We start from the raw sequence: 24,053 nt of genomic DNA on the forward strand, positions 1-24,053 counted from the left end.
CTGAGTCACAGTCTGACTGCTACTCGGAAATTTCCTATTAAAAGAATCCTGACCATCACTCTTTAAAACAAGCGGTCATTTGAACCCCGCTGTATTTTTATTGTCTTCCGGTAGTTTTTTTCTCTCTTGACGCGAACGTAACAAGCTACGACTGCGCTCACTGCCGGGTACGGTAGCACCTCCTCTCCACCTCCTGAGCTTTTGGCGTTACAGTATGAGACATTTATTGTGAGCTGATAGCATGCGCCTGCTAAGGTACGTGGATATTTCCTTTCCTTTTTTAGACACATTGTTGTGTTTTAACAAACGGGTGTGGGCGCAGTTTAAAGGAGGAGGTCTGAGCCTTTGCTCCGGATGGGTTAAACAGCAAAGGCTTACATTTTACGCAACGCCGAAGACAAGGAAACTCACAGGCCAGTTTAAATAGGACCGATCACTGCAGGGATACACAAGTAAAACTGAATAAAACTGAACTTAATAATGATTATTATCATGTTTATTATGAACTACCTTCATAGATATTTTATATCATGTGTCATGTTTATATAAGTGCAAATTCATAGTATCCACCACATCTTTACTGCCTTAGTAGGACTAACATTACTCAGCATCGCATGTAGCGCACTCATAACACCATCGATCCTTGTTTGATCTGCCCTTAATCTGCCGGGCTAATAAGAATAATGTAAAGCCTCTTAGCAGTGCCTAATGATAAGTTTTGCGTGAAGCCTCTAAGCCGTATAAGAATTAAATTGCAGTGACTCCTCGACGTAATCTTTCTCTGGAGACACGCACAGTGATTCACTGAAGTGAGTCTTCGACCTGCTCCTTGTGTGGCTCAGGTGGGAGCACACTCCCTCAGGAGGATCCTGTCTGTGCTCCGCTGAAAGCCACAGTTGCGGCAGCTGCTTTGCATTATAGTCCGTTGCTGCAAGTCTCTGTTACGTTCTGCATCCTCATATGAAAATGTGCTGCCACGCGGCGCTTTGCTGAAGCTGGCACACTTGCAGGGCTCTGCATGCGCCTATTGTATGCAGCAGCGGAACAAGGTCAGCGTGAACTGGCACCGTCAGAAGTTGGACCACTGATGCAAAGTACGTGACCGCTTCTGTGAACACACAGACGCTCTACGTGCTCTCAGTCCTCTCAGTAATTACACACTTTGGTGAGCAGCAGAGAAAAGGCTGGTGACCTTCATATGCTATCAGTTGTACACTCGCACTCAAACACATAGACATGCACATATCTATGCAAATCTCTTATCAAGATATGGTTTTCAGACATCACAGAGAAAGAGTTCGGGTTGCTAAAAATAGCCACCGTGCCTCCTATTCTGCAAATGCGCACTAAGCTTTACATTTTGTCGTCCAGCATGTTGAACGAACCGCATTTATTCAGGGAAGACCCTCCTCCCTTTACCGTCATATTTTCTCGCTCTCTTAACATACGCTTGTGGTGAACACACACACACACACACACACACACACACACACACACACACACACACACACACACACACACACACACCCCAACCATTTCTATTGGCCCAGTCCTCTTATCGGGATTTTGTAGCTCAGCACACTTCCCTTTACCCCTGCCAAGATGTAAAAGACTTCACTGGTGTTTGCGAAGCTACTTGTTTTTAAAAAATTCCAGTGCACTATAAAAAAAAGTGTTTTGTTTAGGAAAGGCACCCTTTTAAGAGATACTGTCATATAATATGTCCATTTGCTGCATCTCTGGCTAAAAGTAAAGCTGTAATTATGCCAGTATTTTGTTGTCGTTTGCATCACAGTTTAAATATGATGTTTTTTTCCGCCTGTTCAAACTCTAACCCTTTGTTTGCACTTCTTTGTTTCATATTTCAGGCTCTCTGTGCTGCAGTTTGTGACAGATATGTTCTCGTGACCTAAAGTTCACATCTTGACGAAGGCTTTCCTGCGAGTTGCTCACCTCACATGACAATGGCTTCCAATATAATTGTGAGTGTCGACACAGTGCGTGTTTACATAACTGTAAATAAGAGTGAGGCCAAAACAAAAGTTGACAGATTCCTTTGGCATCAACTGTGACACAAATAATTCTGTGGAAGTTCTTAGTTCACTGGTATTAAAAAAATTCCCTCTTATCGCAAGCCACAGCCTTGGGTGTAAGTATAACAATGAGCGTGTCAACATCAAGGCCATTTCCATTTTGGTGGAAGACAAGTTTGAAAGGGTTGGTTTAAAGGAAAAATATGCATAATATTTGATCAGTGTGACGTCTGAGTTTTTATCACGTAATTCCAGGTAAATTTCATTTATTTAGCACCATAATCATAAAATAATTAAGCTCACAGTGTTGTAGAGGAAAAACTGAACAAGCAGCCCTTTCAACAAGAAGGGGTGAGAGCCGCAAAAAAGTCTCACAGCACTTCCTGTTTTAGAGATTTGCAAATGTCGTTGAAAACTATTCGTCTTTTTGGGTTTTTAAAAATAATTTTAAAGTGTGTAAAAGGCTGCCAGAAACAGGAAATCTTAAATAGTCACAATATCAAACTGCACTGCAACACACAGAAATTCAAAACAAAATCTATTCTGTGAGATTGGAGATATCTGATATCTAGAAATGACAAAGGGAACACTGTTGGGACCTTCAAGTAGTCGTATTGAACAGAATCCAATACTTTAACTTTCATTTCAGTGCGCGACCAAACTTTCAGGGATACGACAATGTAGCAAAAGGGAAACTGAGGTGAAAGGGTTGCTGTAAAATATATAAATGGTTTACAGTACGGACCCATTAAATGCTCATCAGTATGTATTAGAGTCACAGTATTTGGGAAAGGGCTACAAATTTAGCAGTACTGTCAAAATATAAGGAGAAAGCTGTCGTAGCACAGTGTGAACACAGCTGGGAAGTGCATCCTTAACTGGAGAGTTCCAAAAAATCCAGATGTTCTCAATGATGCTCTCACTTGGGGCACGCCAGACTTCACTGAACCAGTGTACGTCATGCTGCAGTGCAGCCAACTGTTGGCTGTGTCATCTGGATGTGTTCATTTTTCATTCTCAGCATGGCTGATGTGATTTTTTTCTCATGAAGCAATGAAGTGAGACTGAACTCTGAATGTCCAAATTGCAGGTGGAGCAGCAGTTTTCTCACAAATTCACAGTGACTGTAGTTCGAGCTCAGAACGTCACCAAGGGAGCGCTGGGCGACCTGCGTAAGTGCTCATATCATTTTTGCCTTACAGTAACATATTACCATGCTTTCCTTCATATCGTTGGAATCTAATCCATGTACATTTACAGCAAAAGAAATACAAAAGCACTTGATGATGGTTATTTTGAGGTTGGTTTTCGGCTGTGTAGTAACCCTGTTGAACTTGTTTGTGCGCCCAGTGGACACTCCAGACCCGTATGTGGAGATTTTCATCCCGACGGCTCCTGAAAGCAGAAGGAGGACCAAGCACATAGACAACGACATCAATCCAAAATGGAACGAGACCTTTCATTTCATATTAGACCCCAACCAGCACAACGTTCTGGAGGTTAGACCTGCATTTACTGTAACAGACCGCAGCACAGGATGACAAGAAGTGATGTCATGGAGCGCAATCCCACATAAACACAGCCTAACACTTGTAGCTCGCCATGAGGTGATATGTTAATGTTATCCTAAAATCTAGCCTTTGACTGACTCAAGTGTTAGTTTGGGGTAAGCTACTCAAGCTGCCTACATATTTACATCCACGACTAATGGAAAATCATGTCATGAGGTGACTTTTAAAGTCGACTGCTAAGGTCGGTGACTTTATGCGGTCTGCCACATCAAGGCTGAGTTTCCATAGTTTCTAAATGTTTCTACTTTCTAATAACACCGTTTGCAGTTGGCACAATTTGGTCCGACGCTGTTACAGCACTACGCTCGAAGTCGGTGAGGTCCTTCCATGTTTGTGAAGGCAATCGGCATATAACGTCTAAGTCATAATCAGTTTAACTAATCGACAAAACTAGCCAGTTGGAAGACGTGAACACCGGCCACAATTTCTATTTGAGTATAAACTGCTGTTGTTTATGCCCAACAGTTAACGTTAATGGATGCCAACTACGTGATGGATGAGACGCTTGGGACAGCATCCTTTGAAATCTCCAAACTCAACGTGGGCCAGACAAAGACGGAGGTGTTCCTCATTGGCAAAGTAAGGAAGTTAATCTGTCCGACTTTCGTTATTTATCGTCATTATGTTATAAGCAATCATGTAAGAGGTTCGTCTAAAAAAATAAAAAACCCAATCTGAATTAGGGGCATCTTCTTGTGCGCCTCTAGATCTTTTTCAGCACGGCTGCTATGTCTACATTACTTTATGGAAGTCTTGTTCTGACCACATGGAAGTGGATGAAGTGGCAAGTAGAGCAAAAAACATAGTTTGGCTCAATTTTCTGCTCCCCATGCCTCAGAAGTTTGCGCTAAAAGCTTTCATTGTTACACTAATCTAATTTAATTGTGCGCACAGCTAAAGACAAGTGTCTTCTGTGCACCTCGAAAAAGTTGGATTCTTTGAGCTTAAACTGCTTGAAAACAAAAAGTTTGATGCAGGACTTCACGTTCGCTTACGCGTCAACTTTGAACTCTATGTTCTTCACATGAATATAGACATAGCTAAATTTCCATAGAGTAATTTACAAGCAGCGTGAGTGTAAAAAAAACTTCAGATTGTATAGCTGCTGTAAGAAGATAAGGACCTAATATTTTAATTTGATATTTTGTTAATGTCCTAAAAGAAGTGTCAGTGTATGGCCACAGAGGCAGATTTCGCATTAAACGAGTATGGAGGCTACAAAGTATCAGCAAAGTAACCTTGTAAGGTTTTTTGTTACAAATCACAATAGAAAAGTACAATATGTATTTCCAAGAGACTTTAAAGGGATCAGTTGTGTTTCTGTGTTTATTTCTTGTCCCCTTTCCCCCTCAACCACAATTAAATAATGTATAATAACCACATATTTAATTATTTTGACAGGCAACCAAAGTGCACTTAGAGATGTCACTGGAGATCTGGTATGTAATACCTTCAAAATCAAATAGTTTTATTTTGTTTCACAGCAACATTTACTGTTTAACCTAAAATCAAACTAAGCTCTTCAGAATTATTGCAGGTTTGAAACTGCAGAAACTCCCCTGAAGCATACCATAGGTTAAAATTAGTAAGTAGGTGCAGCACAATTCAGTAAATGTGAGCTGAGTCATTCTAACAATAAGATTAATGAGAATTTTGATCGCACAACTGTGGGAGGATTTCAAAGAAAAAATTTAATGTTTGAGAGGAAATTCAGTGAAAAAAAGGGTGTGTAATGAATTCCTTGAGGCCATGACTATTTGTGGTTGTGTTCTCCATCAGATATCCCCCAAATCACATCACCATCAGTTTCAGCATTATCAGTAGTGTTATTAAGAGATCACAGCCTATATCGGCCTCTAAATACAAACTGTGAAACACGTGTTTCCGGTGCTGCTTCCCTGGGACTGCTTTGGTGATCTTCCCTCTTGTTGCTTTTATCTGCAGTACAAACCTGGACCTGCGGTTCAGCCACACCCTTTGTGACAAGGAGAAGCAATTTAGAGAAGCCCGTCGAGAAAAGGTGATGCTCGGCATCAAGAAGCTGCTACGCACTGAGGATCCTTGTCACCCAGAAGAGGTGTGGATCAAAGTCCTTTTAACACACATTTTACACGCAAACTTTTGCTAAAAGTAAAACAGTGTCGGTGCTGAACTGTGGAATAACCTGATGTTTAGTCTTGATCATTTGTGTGCAAAAAAACCTTTTGGAATGAAGTGAAGCTGTTATATAGTTACTTTGATCATATTTTTCATTATGGCAGCGAATTGTTTGGAGCTTAATGATGCTTCAAAATCTGCACCCACCACAGTCTCAGTGTCAGTCTGAATGCTCTGGTTTACTTTCAGCACTGTGTACACGCTATACTGAGTCCCAAAAGGTGATTCTGTTCATCTGGACGTTTTCAGTGGGAGAAATGTTTGGTTACTCATCCAGGTGACTTCTTCAGTCTCAGCTGACTGCAGGTTTCCTCAACCTTATAAACAGTACATTTGCATAATGACTGAAACCACCCACTGAAGGAACACTGGGCTGGGAGGTCAATTTCTTGATCATTAATATGCAAATTGTCATGACCATTGATCAACAACCACTGATCAATGGCCTTGAGTACCATTCACAGAGAGTTGAGAAATGGCTGCAATCACAGTACTGTACAATGGTGAAATGTACCCTTAGGCCCCCCTCCTCGATTCAGAGATGGTCTTTCCCTTTTCACCTAAATGGCCTCCTTGGTTTCCTCGATGTATAAATCACGCCTGGTACTTAACAGTGTACACTGCATTACTCTGTTTGTGTCAGGGGAACCAATCCTTGGGGTGGACCAATTTTTGGTGCAGTGTGATTTGCGGTTTAAAAGCCACAGAGACACAGTGTTTAGAAATGTGTCTCAACTGTTTCGATACTCCTGTCACATACAGGATCACAAGCGTTTTCGCTTCTGAGACACTTGGATGACAAAACGTTTCTCCCACTGAAAACGCTACGTCCAGATGAACAGAATCAACCTTTTGGGATTTACTTACCTGGATGATCGAGCTGCATAAAGACATTGCTATACTGAGTGTCTTATGGGGAGGGGCAAGCTCAAAACATAACATTATATATACTCTGGGTTCGACACCCGTTTGCTCTCAGAGGTTCAACAAAGTGCTGGAAACATAATTTAGAGATTTTGGTCCATATGGACATGACAGAGTAACACAGTTGCTGCTGTTGGCTGTGCATCTATCTTCCACACCACCAGCATCCAAACATGCTCTATTGGATTGACACCTGTTGACTGTGGAAGCTATTTGGGTGTAGTGAACACCCCTTTGCTGCACTGTGCTAATAAAGGGGGGGGGGGGCATGGCTGGTTACGATGCTCAGATAGGCTGTGGCATTTAAATGATGCTCTCTTGGTGTTAAGGGGCCAAAGTGTGTCATGAAAATTCTACCCACATCATACAACACCACCAGCAACCTGAACTGTTGATACAAGACAGGTGACCTACTGGTCTGACATCTGGTGACTTTGGAGGCCATTGGGTGCAGTGAACTTCCTGTTATGTTCAAGAAACCAGTTTCAAATGTGGGAGCGTTATCTTGCTAGAAGCAGCCATCCGAAGATGGATACAATGTAGTCATAAAGGGGCGGATGTGGTCAGAGTCAATACTGTGGTATGCTCTGGTGTGCCATGAAAATATCCCCCACATCCTGACACCACCAAATCCAAATATTTTATATAGCACATTTAAAAACAAAAGGGAATAATTGAAAATGCTCGTTCTCCTCTACGTTTGAGCCTTGATTTTGGGACAACCAACAGCAGCTGGTCAGCTGATCTGAGGGTCCGTGAAGGAATATAAAGCTGAAGTAACTCGGAAAGATATGGGGGAGCAAGACCATTAAGGCATTTATAAACCAGAAATTAATTCTGTCATGAACAGGAAGCCAATGAAGACAAGACAGGATAGGTCTTACATGTTCATGCCTGTGGGCACCAGTCAAGAGGTGGGCAGCAGCATTTTGAACGAGCTGAAGGCGAGCAAGAGACCCTTGGCTGACTCCAACATAAAGTGCATTACAGTAGTGAAGCCGAGTTGAAATACAGGCATGTATTACCTTCTCCATGTCACGTCTTGACAAAACTGGCTTCAGCTTTGCTATTTGCCTCAGCTGGAAAAAGCTTTTTTGCAACACCGAACTGATATGTTTGTTCAATTTAAAATCTGCGTCCATAATGACTCCCAAGTTTGTCACATGCTGCTTGATATAAGACCCTAGCCAACCACAATTTACGAGCGGGTTGCATGAAATATTATTAGGTCTAAATACAATCACCTCCATTTACTCTCATTGAAACTCAAAAAGTTCAGAGCCATCCAAGCTTTGACATCTTCAAGGCAGTTCAAAAGGATTTGGATGGAGCCTGGGCCATTTGGTGCTAAAGGCAAATAAATTTGGCAGTCGTCTGCGTAGCAGTGAAAGGATATTTCGTGTTTTCTAAAAATAGACCCCAAAGGGAGCAGGTATAATGGAGAAAGAAGAGGGCCAAGGATTGAGCCCTGGGGCACCCCACAATTTTGATAATCCCATTTGAATTGTAGCTTCAGTTTTCGGTTCTTATCTGACAGAAGTGGCACTCAGTGTGGTCTTCTGCTGTTGTACCCCATCTGCTTCAAGATTTCACGTGTTGTCTATACGCAGATGCTCTTTTGCGCATACTGGTTGTAACGACTGGTTATTGAGTTACTGTTGGCTTCCCATCAACTCAAAGCAATCCGACCAGTCATTTTGGCTCAGAGAACTGCCATTCAAGGGATCTCTACAGTAGGGCTGTTCGATGTAACGATATATATCGATGACGATATATAAAAACATCTATCGTTTCATTTTACGCTATCGTTTGTTTCGTGGTGTCGCAAAATAAACTGTTTACGGCAATATTTTTTCATGGTTTTGATGGTCACTGTAGTGGCTATATTAATTTCTTAAAGTTCTCTCTTTCTCTTATATTTAATATAATCACACTACAGACGAACAAGCGCCTGTTTTTATGCGTTGTCGTTAGCAACAACGACGGTAACGCATAAAAACAGGCGCTTGTTCATGTTCCACATAAACCTTTCACAATAAAGCTCAAGATCCTGTTGAGACTTTTCAAAATAAACTGAATCACGTGAAAGAGCAGATTATTTACGGATGAGAAGTAAAAAAAGAGCCGTCAGGTGCTAAAAAATAGACCTTAGACGTTAGAACAGGCTTTTCCCCGCAGCACGCCGTGTAATAAACACTCACAAAGAAAACGGCGGCCGTTACAACTTATGTCTAAAAATGTATAGTTTCATGCATCGGTTAAAACACTCGACTCCAGCTACATGACGCGCAGCTGGAAACACTTCACGCAAGTCGAGCTGCCCGAGATTCACAGAACTTACAGAAAATGTTACATTTTTGTGATTTATATCGTTATCGGGGCGATAGAATTCTTATATCGGGATATGAGATTTTGGTCATATCGCACAGCCCTACTCTACAGTGTTCTGCTGTAAGATGACATTTCCTCCCTGCAGCCGTTAGACTGTACAATCAAAACTGCTCCCAACAAACATAGATGTTTACATCAGTGCTGTAACAAGTTCTACTGGCATAACTTGCACATTACTTTTCTCAGTTCATATATACACTAACTTATTGGAAGTTACATGTCTACTTTTTAATACACAGGTACAACGCACAATCTGCACATTTCCAGTTATTCTAAATATTCTTAACTATTTAAACATCTTTCAGTATCCTGCTCTGTTTTCACACTACAACCAACCTGGGTTTGCCACTTATCTGTACTCTAATTTTAATAACTGTACAGTACTCTGCTTTGGTAACTATTGTCCATTATGTAAATATGTAAAAAATGTGTTTCTGTTCTGTGTCCTGTTCTGTTTATATGTGTGTGTTTTTGCTGCTGACACAACCAAATTTCCCCTTGTGGGACAGTTAAAGAATTATTCTATTCTATTCTATTCTATTCTATTCTATTCTATTCTATTTCCAATTGTATATTTTTGGCTGATAGGAATGATGGATGTGAAATCTGGACTCATTGTGCAATTGTTACCTCCCTTGCGGTCGGTTTCATTAGTACCAAATAGCACAAAGCGTGGTGAGTGTGCTGACTTTAGGGAGGGTATTCGTGCTTGGTGCTGACTTTCAGATCTGCTGGCTTTCTAAATTCATGACCGTGGTGCAGCTTTTGACACGCTGCATTCTCAAATTTAAAATAACACCTCAACAATTCTCACACCATGAAGTAAAAGACAAGCCTCATACAGCTCCAGTACTCTGAGCTGCACTAGCTTTCCCAGTGGTGTGGTTTTGGCTCGATGCCTTAGGGCCACGTCTGTTCATGTTTCTAACATGTGATGGAAGCTCCATAGGAATGAGATATCCAGTTCCATGCCTTCCACCGTGCCACAACAATTCCTCCACAGTGACTTTGTAATTCAGAAATGACCATGCAGACTGCAAAAAGAAGCAATGTTGCACAATTGCAGTTTGGAAAAGCTGCAAATCTACCAGTCAGAAAACGCTGCAAAGCCATGATGCAATCAGCAAGCTGCTGCCCATAGAGACGGCAAAAGGAAATTACTCAAGATGAAAGAATGAAGTTGAGACTCATAGCCACTGTCATTTATTCTGTAACAAAGGTGTGAGTAAGCATGGCCATGTCTTCTTCCTTTTATGACTGTTACTGTGTGTTAATTTTACAGGTGCCAGTGATAGCCATAGCCGGGTCAGGAGGCGGTTTCCGCGCCATGGTGGGGTTTTCGGGCGTTATGAAGGCCCTGTTTGAGTCCGGGGTCCTCGACTGTACCACATATATTGCTGGCCTCTCTGGATCCACATGGTCTGTTTTTATTTCACCTCCTCTTTGTTTCCTTTGCACCCTGCCTCTGTCTGACCTATTTCTAAAGACACCTTTTCATTTTTACACATTTTTTGCCACTGCTACGTTTCTCTCTCGTTTTATTTCCTAATTCTTCCTCGGTGTTGCTCCTCCCTGCTCTGGCAAACTTTCCACCCTTCCCCTGCTGGTATGAAGTCTTCAAGCAGGCACCTCTGGCTTATTTCTGTCTCCACGACTTAGTGGATTTAACTTCCTTACAAGTAAAGTACCTGCATAAACCTCACAAAGAGGTATATTGTTAAAACATGTATTAACTGACATGGCATCTGTGTTAACTTCCTCCCTCTTTACTCCTGCAGGTACATGTCAACTCTCTACTCCAACCCTGACTTTCCAAATAAGGGCCCGAAGGACATCAACAGTGAGTTGATGAAGAGAGTTAGCAGTAACCCACTTAGGCTGTTGATGCCCCAGCACATCACCCACTATATCCAGGCCCTGTGGACCAAAAAGGCCTCAGGACAGCCGGTTACTTTTGCAGATATCTTTGGTATGCTCATAGGAGAGACACTTATACCCTCGGTAAGAACCTCGTATGTGCTCTTTGTTTTAATGCTGACAACACTCCATATTCCCCTGTCTGATTTTTTTTTTTTTACCAGTAAGTTAGTCAGTTCCTTCCCTTTAAATCCATCTGCCACTTCTTCTCTTTTCTTCGAACTGCCATCCGAGTTTATCGTTCTTCTTTTAGTGTCACATAACTGTGCAGTCATATTGAGATAGAAATCTGAATCTTATGACTGACGTGTAACACTTGGTGTTCAGATGATTAACACTGAGTGTTCTCTCCTACAAGAGAATGGGCATCAAGCTAAGCGACATCCAGGAGAAAATAAACCAAGCCCAGTGTCCGCTTCCTCTTTTCACATGTCTGCATGTCAAACCGGATGTTTCTGAGCTCATGTTTGCAGGTAAATATGTCTCTTGTGTTTTTTTAAGAGCACCTGCAGGTGTCATACGTTACATTATGTATCCTAAATCCTTCAAAACAATATTTTGCATATCCACCAAGTGAGTACATGATACGATGACTGAAGCCACATGCAAAATAAGTGAGCGGTACATTTCCATATAATCCCTGTCTGCTACCATAAAGAACATGTGGCAAGATGTGGTTGGCTGTCATCTAATGAAAGCCCTGTGGTCAGTGACGTGGGAGTTTGTACAGTACAAAATGTTGTACAGTACTTCCTAAATTCTAATATAGCTCCCACGCAATCTTAGACTCATCTCTGAATATACACTCTCTACTAGTATTACAGAAAAACTTCCTGAAACACTGAAATTCTTCTAAATAAAACTGTGAAAATAAATATTCTGATCATGTTTCGCTTTCAAGTTTAGACTTTTCTGATGCTTAGCAAGAACAAACTCTTCCTATCCGCGTTCACCGAATTCCATCACGCCGTCAAACTGTTTATCGAGGAAATGTTTGTGCTTCTCTTCACAAATCTAAATTGTCGCTGAGTTTTGGATTACAAACTGCCTTTCAGCTATTTTAACAATAAATACATTCAGCGGTCCACACAGGCAGGAAACAATGACATACACAGACAGCCTTCTTCACGGCATCTCAGTGTGAGTGTGTAGGAAACCGACTACATCCACGTCGTTTGTTACAGCAGGTTTATAAAAAAATGAATATATTGTTCAGTGGCACGTTGATACGCATAAGGGCAAGGCCAAACCTGCTGCCAGTCTAGATTTACGTGTTTTCCATCATCAGTCGTTTATCAGATCTTTAAAAGTAAGATTGAAAGTAAGATAAAACTTGTTTTTCTCTTTTATCTGCTCATCTAAAATCTCCAATGACAATTTCAGTAGAAAATTCCTGGCTGCCAACTGAAGCGAGATGTGAAATAAGCTGCGATTGTTGAGGTTTCCGAGGTCTGAGTAGTGTCACTGTGAGAGTATGCGTCCATTTGTATGTCTGTGTTCCCTTCAGCGGCTATTTATGGGCGAATACGTGTCTGTAAAAGCAGTTACCAATATGTCATAACGACATGTTACATCAGGTTGGTGTATAAACATGCCACGAAGAGTCTCTCCTCTCCCGAGTCTGTTTCAAAGCAGGGTTTGTGGGCCCCGGGGCACAAAATTAGTTTTCGTTTTGGCTCCAAAAAGCAATAAGAAAACAACAACCATCCAGTAAATGCAGATAGAAGCATAGAAGAGTTTTTAAGTCTGTTGGTTCTTGTCTTTAGGAGAAGCAACCTGTCACTGAACAGACTCTTCTGGTTGTTTATGGCCGTGTGCAGAGGATGCCCAGCATTGTCCATAATGTCCATCAGTTTTTTTAGTGTCCAGCTTCATGCCGACCACAGAGCCAGCCTTCCTGATCAGTTTCTCCAGCCTGGATGAGTCCTTCTTTGCTGCCAGAACGTACCCATGTTCAGGCATCTTTGAGTAGAAAAGGAGAACGGTGGCATCATTTCTGTAAAACCTTGGAACTCATCTCTTGCAGTCTCACCAACATGGACCAGATTCTGACAGGAATGTTCCAATATAATGTGAAGTCAGTGATATAATAAACTGAGAGTGTTTTGACAGGAAAGGGAAGTTGTGCCTACTGTTGATGACCAGTAGCTCAAAATGAGAACTGTGTGTTAATCTTTGACGACGTCTTTTTGTGAGAGAGATGGTGTGTGGGCGAGCGTGCGACTTTGACATGTGCAGACGTGCGAAGTACTGTTTATTGTCAAACATGTTTTTCTTCCTGTTGACGTTGGGAAGTGTTATCCCTGAGCTGTGACTTAAAGATGGCCATCTCTTAAAGGGCAGCAAACTGTGTAAACTGTGTCAAATTCCCATCGGATGTGTTGGCAGCGTGACGCAGGGACAGTATTAATTGTTTGGCAGCTGGTTCTGTTAATTGTAAGCAAGGCATTGTCAAGTATATGTAAGGTTTATTTCCATGCATGACATTTTTATCCAACAATGTAGCCTGTGTCAGAGTGCACAATGCAATTATGCAATGCAGTATTACTATTGTGTGTTCCTTTTTGTGACCATAACACTGGGATTTCAACCTGCAGACTGGGTGGAGTTTAGCCCGTATGAAATTGGGATGGCAAAGTATGGCACCTTCATGACCCCTGACCTATTTGGAAGCAAGTTCTTCATGGGAACTGTTGTGAAGAAGTACGAGGAAAACCCTCTTCATTTTCTGATGGGTGAGAAACATGTTTTCATCTGCAGTCATACAAAAAAGAAAGGTTTTCCACAGGAAAACTTACAAGCTTCCCTTATTGCTTCCCGAGGAAATAAAAGGGTCAACGAATGTGAGCACATCTATAAAAGCAGACATTTCGGAGGTTTTCTGATCTCAAGCGTTCAGGAGCAACAGATACAAGTAGATACAATAGATACAAGATTCAAACCTGACATGTTTTTTATGTTTTTTTAGGTGTGTGGGGAAGTGCCTTCTCAATTCTGTTCAACAGAGTGCTAGGGGTCAAGGACAGAGCTGGTGGCAGCACCATGGAGGAGGAGTTAGGTAATATTTTTCATTTTGTTTGTTTGGACTGAACAATACAAGTGCTAAATAACCCAGAAAGTGACCCGATAATTTTGCCGCAAGGCAGATTCATCTGCCGATCAGAGGGCGTCAAATAAATGGTTTTAGTCAGCAGACAGAATTTTAATTGTAGATGTGCACATTCCAAGCACTTATTTTAAATCAAGTATTATAAAAGAAGTAAAAATTGGAGTACTCGAGAAACGATAAGAATCGAAATGTTATTTCTTATTTTAAAAGCATAAGCTTCCATGTAGAAATGAAATACAGATCGTCCACACAGTATATGTGACAGTACCGTATTTTTCGGACCAGAAGGCGCATTAATCAAAACAAAACAGTCAGATAAGTCAAACTTTACTCAACTCATTCTTCTTGCTTCCTCCACTTCCGTACCATTGATTCATTAATGTTGAATTCTCTCACAGTTGCTCTATTCCCATGTTGTTGCAGTATATTAATGACTAACTTCGTATTGTGGATGGATTATCTCAGTTGTTCTCCTGACTGATGTTTGGTCTGTTTACAGCATCCTGCCATGTAATTGCATTTGTTCCTAACCATCAGGAGCCCTCATGTTAACTTTTATCGAGTGGAAAAAAGTTAGCGTTCAACCTCCAGCTTCACTGTGTTTATGCTATGCTAACATAGCTGTGTCGCTAGCGGTCACGTAGCACATCATTATATAGCAGCTAGCCCAACTTCAGTAACCCTACAAACGTCACTGCTGTTTAGTTTTCTGTCTTCATTTATGTTGGAAGTGATAACAGAGCTGTACGTTTGAATTTTTCAGAAATCTCTCAGTCAGAACATGCTATATCATGTTTAGGTGGAAGCTAGCGAGCTAACTTCCTGCTAACTTCTAACTCTGTTAAATGTAATAAATTCTGTTTTCATGGATGCCTGGATGTTAAACTTAATTATTACACCTGGTAAAGCAGCAACGCTGATGATTTTATTAAAGATGAAAGAAGTTAGACAGTTTTTAACTCTCAGTGATGCTGCAGTGTTCGATTGACTTTGGGACCTGAAGCAGAGTTTAGGACCCAGATTACACCTTGAGGCTCCTGACTACGGCAGCCGTAATGCTCCGACAATCCGTCAAGTGGTGCAGCTTCGTAGCGGATTATAAGCACTGTCGATTTTTGAGAAAATTAAAGGATTTTAAGTGAGCCTAAAAGTGAGGAAAACACGCTACTTATTTTATACAGATTTACTGAACGTAATCTGAAATTGGTGCTTTTAGTCATGGTTAGCTGGCTACTTTGCATTAGTTTATGTTTTCATTTTTTTAGATAATCTCTTTGTTTTGGTATGAGCATCTGCTGCTGAAATAACTTCCACAGCGCAGTCTCCCACTGACACAGGCGTTCAGTCATGTCTGAGAGCCTATTGTCACAGTCATGTGTCACACTTGAATTTGTTTTGTTTAGAATTATTTTCTCACACCTAGTGGGTTATCCCAACCTCATTTTTTTCTCACTATTTATCATGGGATTCTTTGAGTGTTTATGTAATGTTAACGCAACAGCGGAAAGGCATCAGGTTCTTTTGCCTGGTGAGATGACTCGATTTGCTTGAATGCACATGTTAGGGTGACCTTTTACATTGAGACGCACTCTCACAATGTGTTGGTTGTGCAAAAGCGTCTCCACCTTACTAAAGAATGCATTAGTAACAGGTGCTCGCTTGTGTCAGGTCTTTCTTTGTTTGACTTAAGTTCTGTAAAGTTGCATGATTAAACAAAAGTTTAGATGCAGTTTTGCCGTGTATATGAATCAAATTAACAAATGTTGCCTCGTGTCCTACAGAGCAGATCAAACCACAGCACATCGTTGGAGAAGACACCCTGGACGACGACGAGCCACGCAAAGGTGAACTCGGCGTTCCTTTTGATGGAGAAAAAATTAGGTTCAGCACACTGGTTGACACATTGAAATGTTTGAGCAAAAGTTGAACCCCTTGAGACGTTGTGAAAGTTTGTGGTAATGGTGCAAATTTCGTCTGTGTTTCGCAACTGCATGGGAGCAGCTGCCGAGGTCAGATCGCGATAAAGTGCTGATCGGCGTGCTTTCACTTCTGCCGCTATCCAACTGCCAGAGTTTGCATTGTTTTTATTTATTTTGTTTTTATTCAGGGTCTGACTTTGATGATTGAAGCCAAACATTTATGTAAATATTCACGTAATTGCCTTTTCTTCCTTCTTGAAGAAGTGTTTGCACTATGCCCTGAGTGAATTTTTAGAAACAGCTATATATAGACAAAGAGGAAGAGGCGGAGAGAGAATGGGTGGGTGGATTATAACAGTGTTTGTTTCAAGTGACACTGAAGATGAAATAAAACTAGATAAGAAAGATGTTGTGATAGTTTTTTTTTAAATTGCCTACAAGCATCTTAAGTGTCCATATTCCTTTACATATTTCAGCTTATTGAATATTTGCTGCTCTGACACATTAATGACGTATTTTTCTACTGGGTTTCATTTTCTTTTGAATGGTGGAAAGAATGCTTGTCATGCTGTCAGTCTTGGGTTTAACAATACAAAAGTGCAAAACAAAAGAAAAACAGGTCTGAAATCTTTCCCGCTGCCCCTCTCTGAGCACGTCAGAACCAAGCTCAGGGAGGAGCTTCTGTAAAATGGAGTTCTTCCTTCCCACTGTCGCCAAGCGGACAGTGCTGATTGTTGGTGTTCTCTCTAAAATTCTAGGGTCTTTACATTACAGTGAAAAGCACCTTGATTGGCACTGCATCAATAAATTTCAATTGATGTCGTGCGTACAAGAACATTTAAAACAATTCCAGATTTGGAATGAATCAATACCCATAAAAAAATGTTTTTGTACTTTTTGTGCAACATGTTAACACAGTTTTAGCACATTTATGCAACAATGCAAAATCATGTATTTTGTTGAAATGTATCTGTTTTTAATTACTTTTGTGGACATTATGCATTAGATTAACCACCTTTGCATATTCCACCTGGGGTTACTTTGGTTTTTAGGTGGGACAGAAAACCAGGAGGCAGAGGAGGAGTTTCATCGCACCGCTCAGGCCAGCTGGGTTCAGCGTATGTTCACGTCAGTCTTGGGCGACTCTGCTTTGTTCAACACAAGGGAGGGTCGTGCTGGAAAGGTACACGAATATATTCAATGCATTATGCATACACGTATGCGTGAGTCGAGTCTTCCTGCGTTAGTATTTACAACAGGCTTGCATCGCTCGCTGTCCTAATCCCCCCATGTCATCATTTTCCAGGTGCATAACTTCATGTTGGGCCTGAACCTGAACACCAACATGCCATTCTCTCCATTACTTGAGATAACACACGCTATGACACCTGAAGAGGAGGTGGATGCTGTCACAGGCAAGAATAATACATTGATCACAGTTTAATAAACGTGTATGTTAATGCAGTGAGGGCTGTAATCAAACATAACCTTAGTATACTTTCTCTGCTGACTCAACTGCACCCAATCTCCATCACGACTTTTGGAAAACTATTTTGGAAAACTGCACAAATATTTTTGGTTGCTGAAAATATCACACATCTCTGTCTATAGAAATAAATTTAATGAAAGCTTCACAGTTCACAGCTGAGGGAAGTCGTGGCTTACACGATCTCTTTAAGTTGTTTAATTCAAATAATATTTGTATTTGTAAATGTATGAAAACAAATATGCGGTCCTACTTCCAGTAAAGGACAAGTACCAAATGAAACAATTTGCTCGGTGAGTCAGGAAGAATAAAATTTTTCATTGCTCAGATCCCGATGAGTTCGATCGAATCTACGAGCCTCTGGATGTGAAGAGCAAGAAGATCCACGTAGTGGACAGCGGCCTGACCTACAACCTTCCCTACCCCCTTATCCTGCGCTCGCAGCGCGGCGTCGACCTCATCATCTCCTTTGACTTTTCAGCTCGACCGAGTGACTCAAGCCCTCCGTTCAAGGTAAAACGGGACTTTTTGTGGTCATAAATGATTCATGTAAACAGCAAGTCTAACAGGATTTGCATCTCACAGGAGCTTCTCCTCGCTGAGAAATGGGCTAGAATGAACAAGCTGCCATTCCCCAAGATCGACCCCAAAGTCTTTGACCGTGAAGGTCTGAAGGAATGCTACGTCTTCAAACCAAAGAGCGGTGAAAAGAACTGCCCGACGGTCATCCACTTTGTCCTCGTCAACATCAACTTCAGGAAATTCAAAGCGCCTGGTAAGTATGACTGTATGTGGAGGTTATGTGGGGGTAAAATTTCACTGTTGTGGCACATGAGGCATCTCTTCGTCAAAGCTGGACTGGGGGAAATTGACCATATTCAGTCAGCAGCCAGATGTTAGGCACCTCCTCTGAGTGACCCCAATAGAAACCATCTTCCCATCCTCCCTTTGAGTATGTGTGTGCTTACAGTAAACTACGAATTCCGTCTTTTTTATGACCCAAGTGAAATATGGTTCCTGGGGGAGTCAGGTGCTAGAAGGAAATCTCTCGCCTCAGTAGGCGGACCATATGTATAAACAGGTCATATATCAGAAGCCATGCAAACAAACACTATCACCTCATCTCCACTGCACGTCCTTTACATTAAATAGGTCATCCAGTCAGATAAACAGAGTCTGTTTATGGTTTTGCACTCAAACGGAGAAGAATCGCAGTATACCATAACTATTACATCTGGTATCAGTTCAGCAATGAACAGTATTACATACATGGTTGAACTGAAAAGTGCCCCAACTCTTGTTGTTGTTAAATATCAGGCGTTCCCAGGGAGACTGAGAAGGAGAAGGAGCTGGCTGATTTTGACATTTTTGACGACACCGAGACACCGTACTCCACCTTCAACTTCCAATACTCCAACGAAGCTTTCATCCAGCTTCATGACCTGATGGAGTTCAACACTCTCAACAACCTGGAGGTCAGTTTAGCGCTGCTGCAAAACTGGTGTAGCACAGTGTTACCTGTTGAGCCTATCACTGTGGATGTTTTCATAAGGCTTGCAGGCATCGGCAGATTAAGTGATTCATGAACAGGTTTGTTATTGGCCAACTGCTGTTCCTTCATTTCCTCAGCTGTTCATTCTTAGTGTTGTCAGAGGGGAAATTTTGGATTGAGTCTACTCACATTTTGATTGTGCAACATTAGAAATTTCATTGCAGTCAAAACCGGATGGTACAGGCCTAAACTAATTCTCTAAAGGTGTGTCATTTATGTGACGTCAGGCTGACTTTCACTTGCTAACTTCTGAGTAACTATGTTGAGTAAGGGTTCAGCCTCTTTGATTTCACTGGGTGGTCAGGTTATGCAGACAGACTTACGCTGCCACTCAAGATATTTTCCGATGCTAGGCTTCAGCATTTTGAGCCCAGTCAGCCAGCAGCGCTAATATTTGGAAACGTACTGATAAAACCTCTGACATTCATGGTTAATATAAAACAAATCTGCCCACCGACACTGATTCATATGAAAGTGCAAGACAGAAATTTCCTGGACTTACTCGTTTTTACATCGTTAAAGTGTCACCAGCTGAGCTCTGGGGATGTGTAGTGAGAACCTCATACAGGTTTACACAGTTGGGGGGATGAAATGATTAGTGAACATAAATCGGTAATAAACCTAAGCCTATGTAATCCACTAACTTTGGATCATTTATTAATTGACAAATATTAACTAATTACTAAATGATGATGTTTCCCAAATAATTGGGTTAAATACTAACTCTACACTTGTCAGGGGCGTATCCAGAAGGTGGGCATGGGGTGGCACCAGCCCCCCAAAATATGATTCCCCCACCGCTATAGAACTTTGCTGAATTTTAATGTACTTTTACATCTTTCAAGTATTTCCGTGTCATGCTGCTTTTACTCTACTATATTTTGTACTCCTTACTGGCTCATCAGACATTACTCCCTCAGCTATTTGGGTTTTATTCTTTTTATGTGGCTCACATATCTTCATGTTGTACCTTCCACGTCACTTGGTTGCAGTGTGGCGCTGAGGTTAAATGTTTTGCGAGATCTTACTCGACCATTTAAATAATTACCCTTTAATTCAAAGTGCTGCTGTGTTGAAGAGCAGCTTTTTTTCTGAATGACTCAACGTGTATTAGATTTCAGGACAGTATGGTAGCCATACAAATATATGGAAATCTACCTTCCAGCATGATGTTATTCAAAACTCATCCAACATTGTATTTATCTGAACTTTTTAACCTTTTTTAAATATCGCTCTTTGAATTTAATGTAGCAGCATTTGTTCCATATGAGATTACAATATGGACTTTGTCCCCCTCCCTGCAGGTTATTAAAGAAGCCATCAAGGACTGCATCGCGTCTCGTAAGGACAATCCCTCGAGCGTCTCTCGTCCTTTCAACCTCAGTGAGATCCCAAAAAAGAAGATTCTCAAACGAGATCATCAAGGAAAGCCTGTGAATCACCTTGGGAATAATAGCCAGTAGCTTCGGTCTAAGACTTCAGGGCTTTTGGGGGATTATGTTTTCACCTTAGAACGAAGCATTTTCTTTTTGGAAAATGCTCTCATGCTGATCTTTTCTTTGTGTAATAGAGATGCTTTTGTTTTGCTCTGGGTTTGATATGGTTTCTGATAAAGGGCTACTGCAAGGAAGCTGGATGTTACATGATATGATATTATTTCATTCATATACAGCTTTCACCTGGGCTTACGTGCACTATAGTGACTGCTGGCCACAAACAGCTGATAGGTGCTTTCCCTGCAGGCTGTGAGAGACAGACTAGAAAATGAACCAAACAGTGCAATGTGAGTGAATTGGTTCCATATCCACTGAGCAACCCAAACTACAATTTTGTTTATTGTGTCTGTTTTAAACGCACATGCTCATTCACTTCACTTCACTTACATTTTCTTGCAACATTCCCAAATGTCGGTGAGGAGACTGCATTTGGATCTCAGAGCCGTGTGTGGACGTTCCTGCACTGCGTCTTTTTGTGAGCTGAGCTCTTTCCACACTGAACGTGTGACAACAGAGCATGCAAATCACCTCTTTTTTTAATTTTTTATTACCGGATGGCTTGTCTAAACATGCAAGCTTGTTTGAAAACATGGATGGGGATATTATCGGTAACCATTGGTTTTGTTTGATGGCAACTTCTAAACACTCCAAGTGCACCCCCCTCTGGATACCTCAAACATCCCAGTGATGTTTACCCACCTACAGCGTAGGAGCACTCCCTGCTCCCCTCTAGGGAGTGCCTCATATTAAAGCCATTTTGGAAAAACAAAACTGGATGCCATGGAAACGGCCCTGCTCCTTCTCTCATCCGGTTCTGTGTCCTGACTCCATGGTTTCAGGGTGCTTTTTCTTTTTAAACACAGTGTTTGTCCCCCCGCCTCCCAACAAACCCAGCTTGCTGCCGGATCTTTTCAACAGTGAGCTGCAGCTTAGGTCAAAGTGAGGGCGCGATCACGAGACCTGCCCACAGCTGAAAGGTGTTCCCTAGTGGCAGCACACAGTGGAATTTTACACACTACACCTACACCTGCAGCAGTGGAGGCCTGAAATCAGACACACTACACCTACACCTGCAGGGGCCCAGAGGCTGCACGCGGAGCAGAGGAATTTTACACCGGACACTTCCGGCCCTCACGCTCTTACGTTTCAGCCGAGGTTGTTGGAAAGAAACCGAGAAAACAAAACAGAGTCGTTTGCAGTTTTGCTGCAAGATGAAACCACGAAACTTTTGCAACTTGCTTTTTTTATTTTTAGCTGATTTCTATCAGGTGTTTTTTTCCTGTTTGTTTGTGTAGTTGCATTTTTTTAATAGCTGTAAGCATTTCCTCATTTCTGTTGTTCTTTTAGAAAAAATGGTTTTGGATAGCAGCAGTTTTTTACTTCCTCTTGTTGAATCAGATGAGAAGATTGACAGCATTATATTTATGTACTGTAAAGGCTTATAAGTGAATAATTAGCAGTCAGGTACAACACAGCACAAAGACAGAAAATGGGCTAAAAAGTTACTTAACTGTTGAGCTTTTAGTAATTGCTGGACGGCTTTTCTTGCCTCAGCACAGAGTCCATTGACATGGCAGTGTGTCACATCAAGGCTAAATCTGGTTCTGGTGATCCCTACTGTAGGAGAAACTATTGCAAAGTGTGTGTCTGTCTGTGGGCACTTTGTCATTGTGTTACCTTCACAGCTATGATTTAGTCCCAACACTTGAATGAAAATGAAGGCCAACTTCTAAAAGTGGGTTTGGTCTAACTCATTTAAATCATTTCAGTTGTTCAGTAGTCCAGAAATAACTACTGAACTGCTGAGCCAGGGGGCTGTGGATACTACCACCATCATTGTTGTGTCTCTACCAACTCCTGAGAGACATTTCTGGCTGCTAAATGTTCTCTGCATGTGTTAAAAAGCCTGTTCCTCTTGGCGCTTATCACTCTGCTGTTCCTGTTTTTAATGGGTGCTTATCTCTTGTTGTTGTTGCTAAAAAGAGCTACCGGTACTTGGTAAGAGCAGAGGTGATTGCAAAGTGAGCTGTGAGAGTGAGCCACAAGATAAGAGTTGTTTGTTCGAAAGCCTTACATAAAACTTGTTTAGAGGTTTGTAATAATGTCAAATTAATTTAAGCGAAGCTAACCTGCTGCTGGCTATAACCATAGGGTGAATGCGGTGTCATTGTATCAGGGCTACTTTTAAGAAAGTGAGTGATTGTGTTTCCCCATAAATGTTAAAATAGCATCGACTATCTTATGAAGACATCCTGTCGAGTTCTGCCATTAACCTTTTCATATTTTACATATTGTTTTAGTTTAACTTTGATTATTTCTACTATATATTCGGCCACCTATGACCATGTTTACATGTTACAAGATCCTAAATGGTCAGCTGTAGTGTATAAAACATTTCTGTGATTAATAACTGTATTATGACTGGCAAAACATAACATACATAATGTTTATGTGCATTGTTAAATGAGATTAATAAAAGAGAATTTATCTCATGTGTAATCTTTTCTGTTTAAATAGTTGAGACCCTTTCCTCATCCGTGAGCCCCCTCCTGAAAAAACACAGCAGCTGAGGTCAAAGTTCAAGGTTCAGGTTCAACCATGACCTGCTTTAGTTTGGCTTGTATTTAAAAAGAACTGCGTCAGAGTATTAATGTGTGTGGATGTCGGAGTGTGTAAAAGTCTTGAGTCACCTCTCATTTCTTTATTTGTTGTCAGGCAAATTGAAAATGGGTTCAGCAGTTTATTAAATTGAAATACAGTATTTGATATGACCGCCTTATTCTTCAACACAGACGGAATTCTCTGAGGTAGATGACTTGTCATTTCTTTGAGTAGTCTTCAGGAATATTTGAAGGATGTTCAGAGCTCTTCTTTGGATGTTGGCTGTCTTTTTTCCTCTGTCAACATGATCCCACACAGCGTCATTAACTTCGGCTTCGGATACAACGTGTTCTCACCCCCAAAGCATCGATATATTACGCTTCCGGGCACCCAACACGTCACTAGATTACGAGATTGAAAAAATGAGGAAACATGACAACCGTTTGGAATGAATCTATACATGTACATTCATTTGACTTAAATCGCTTGGAAAACACTATGTAACGTCATTAAAGTGCTGGTTGAGGTTAGGGATAAGGTGAGGGTTAGGGCTGGAATACATGGCTGGAATCTGTGTTACCGCGGGAGCATCATTCTACTGGATTTCATCCATAACCCAGCGCGTAGCATAAGAATGGGGACGGTCACCTTTTGTGTTCCTCGGGAACGCCTCAGGACTTGACAAATCGTCATTATATTACGCCTCGGGAATGAGAACGGGCTGCGCTCCTCTGAAAGTGGTCATATACAAAGAGTGTAATGAAAATGTGTAGCTATTATACCACCATATTGATTTCAAGGAATTTACAAAATTTTGCCTTCGGGTATGTAAATACCTGAAAAATCAGCTTGTATTGACTGGCATCACAAGAAACCCCAAATCCTAATGAAACAGAC

At 41.3% G+C, this 24,053-nt stretch overlaps 1 protein-coding gene across 1 annotated transcript; it reads left to right on the plus strand.

Moving 5' to 3' along the window:
• Positions 1 to 23,783, plus strand: pla2g4ab (phospholipase A2, group IVAb (cytosolic, calcium-dependent)). Its single transcript, XM_040035204.1, has 19 exons — positions 1 to 255; positions 1,869 to 1,982; positions 3,124 to 3,205; positions 3,384 to 3,532; positions 4,070 to 4,183; positions 5,006 to 5,043; positions 5,549 to 5,681; positions 10,359 to 10,495; positions 10,855 to 11,077; positions 11,352 to 11,466; positions 13,591 to 13,728; positions 13,962 to 14,051; positions 15,884 to 15,946; positions 17,074 to 17,204; positions 17,328 to 17,436; positions 17,836 to 18,020; positions 18,093 to 18,282; positions 18,825 to 18,982; positions 20,364 to 23,783. The coding sequence occupies exons 2-19, from the start codon at positions 1,959 to 1,961 to the stop codon at positions 20,520 to 20,522; spliced, it is 2,238 nt and encodes a 745-aa protein (XP_039891138.1). The 5' UTR covers positions 1 to 255; positions 1,869 to 1,958; the 3' UTR covers positions 20,523 to 23,783.
• Positions 23,784 to 24,053: the final 270 nt, after the last annotated feature.

Source organism: Simochromis diagramma, unplaced genomic scaffold, assembly GCF_900408965.1.
Source record: "Simochromis diagramma unplaced genomic scaffold, fSimDia1.1 OVJJ01000816.1, whole genome shotgun sequence".
NCBI lineage: Eukaryota > Metazoa > Chordata > Actinopteri > Cichliformes > Cichlidae > Simochromis > Simochromis diagramma.

Coding starts and splice junctions, on each gene's coding strand:
- pla2g4ab (XM_040035204.1), top strand. CDS start 1,959: ATGACAATGGCTTCCAATATAATT. Junction 11,078..11,351: donor GAGAGACACTTATACCCTCG/GTAAGAACCTCG, acceptor CTCTCCTACAAG/AGAATGGGCATCAAGCTAAG. Junction 13,729..13,961: donor CCCTCTTCATTTTCTGATGG/GTGAGAAACATG, acceptor ATGTTTTTTTAG/GTGTGTGGGGAAGTGCCTTC.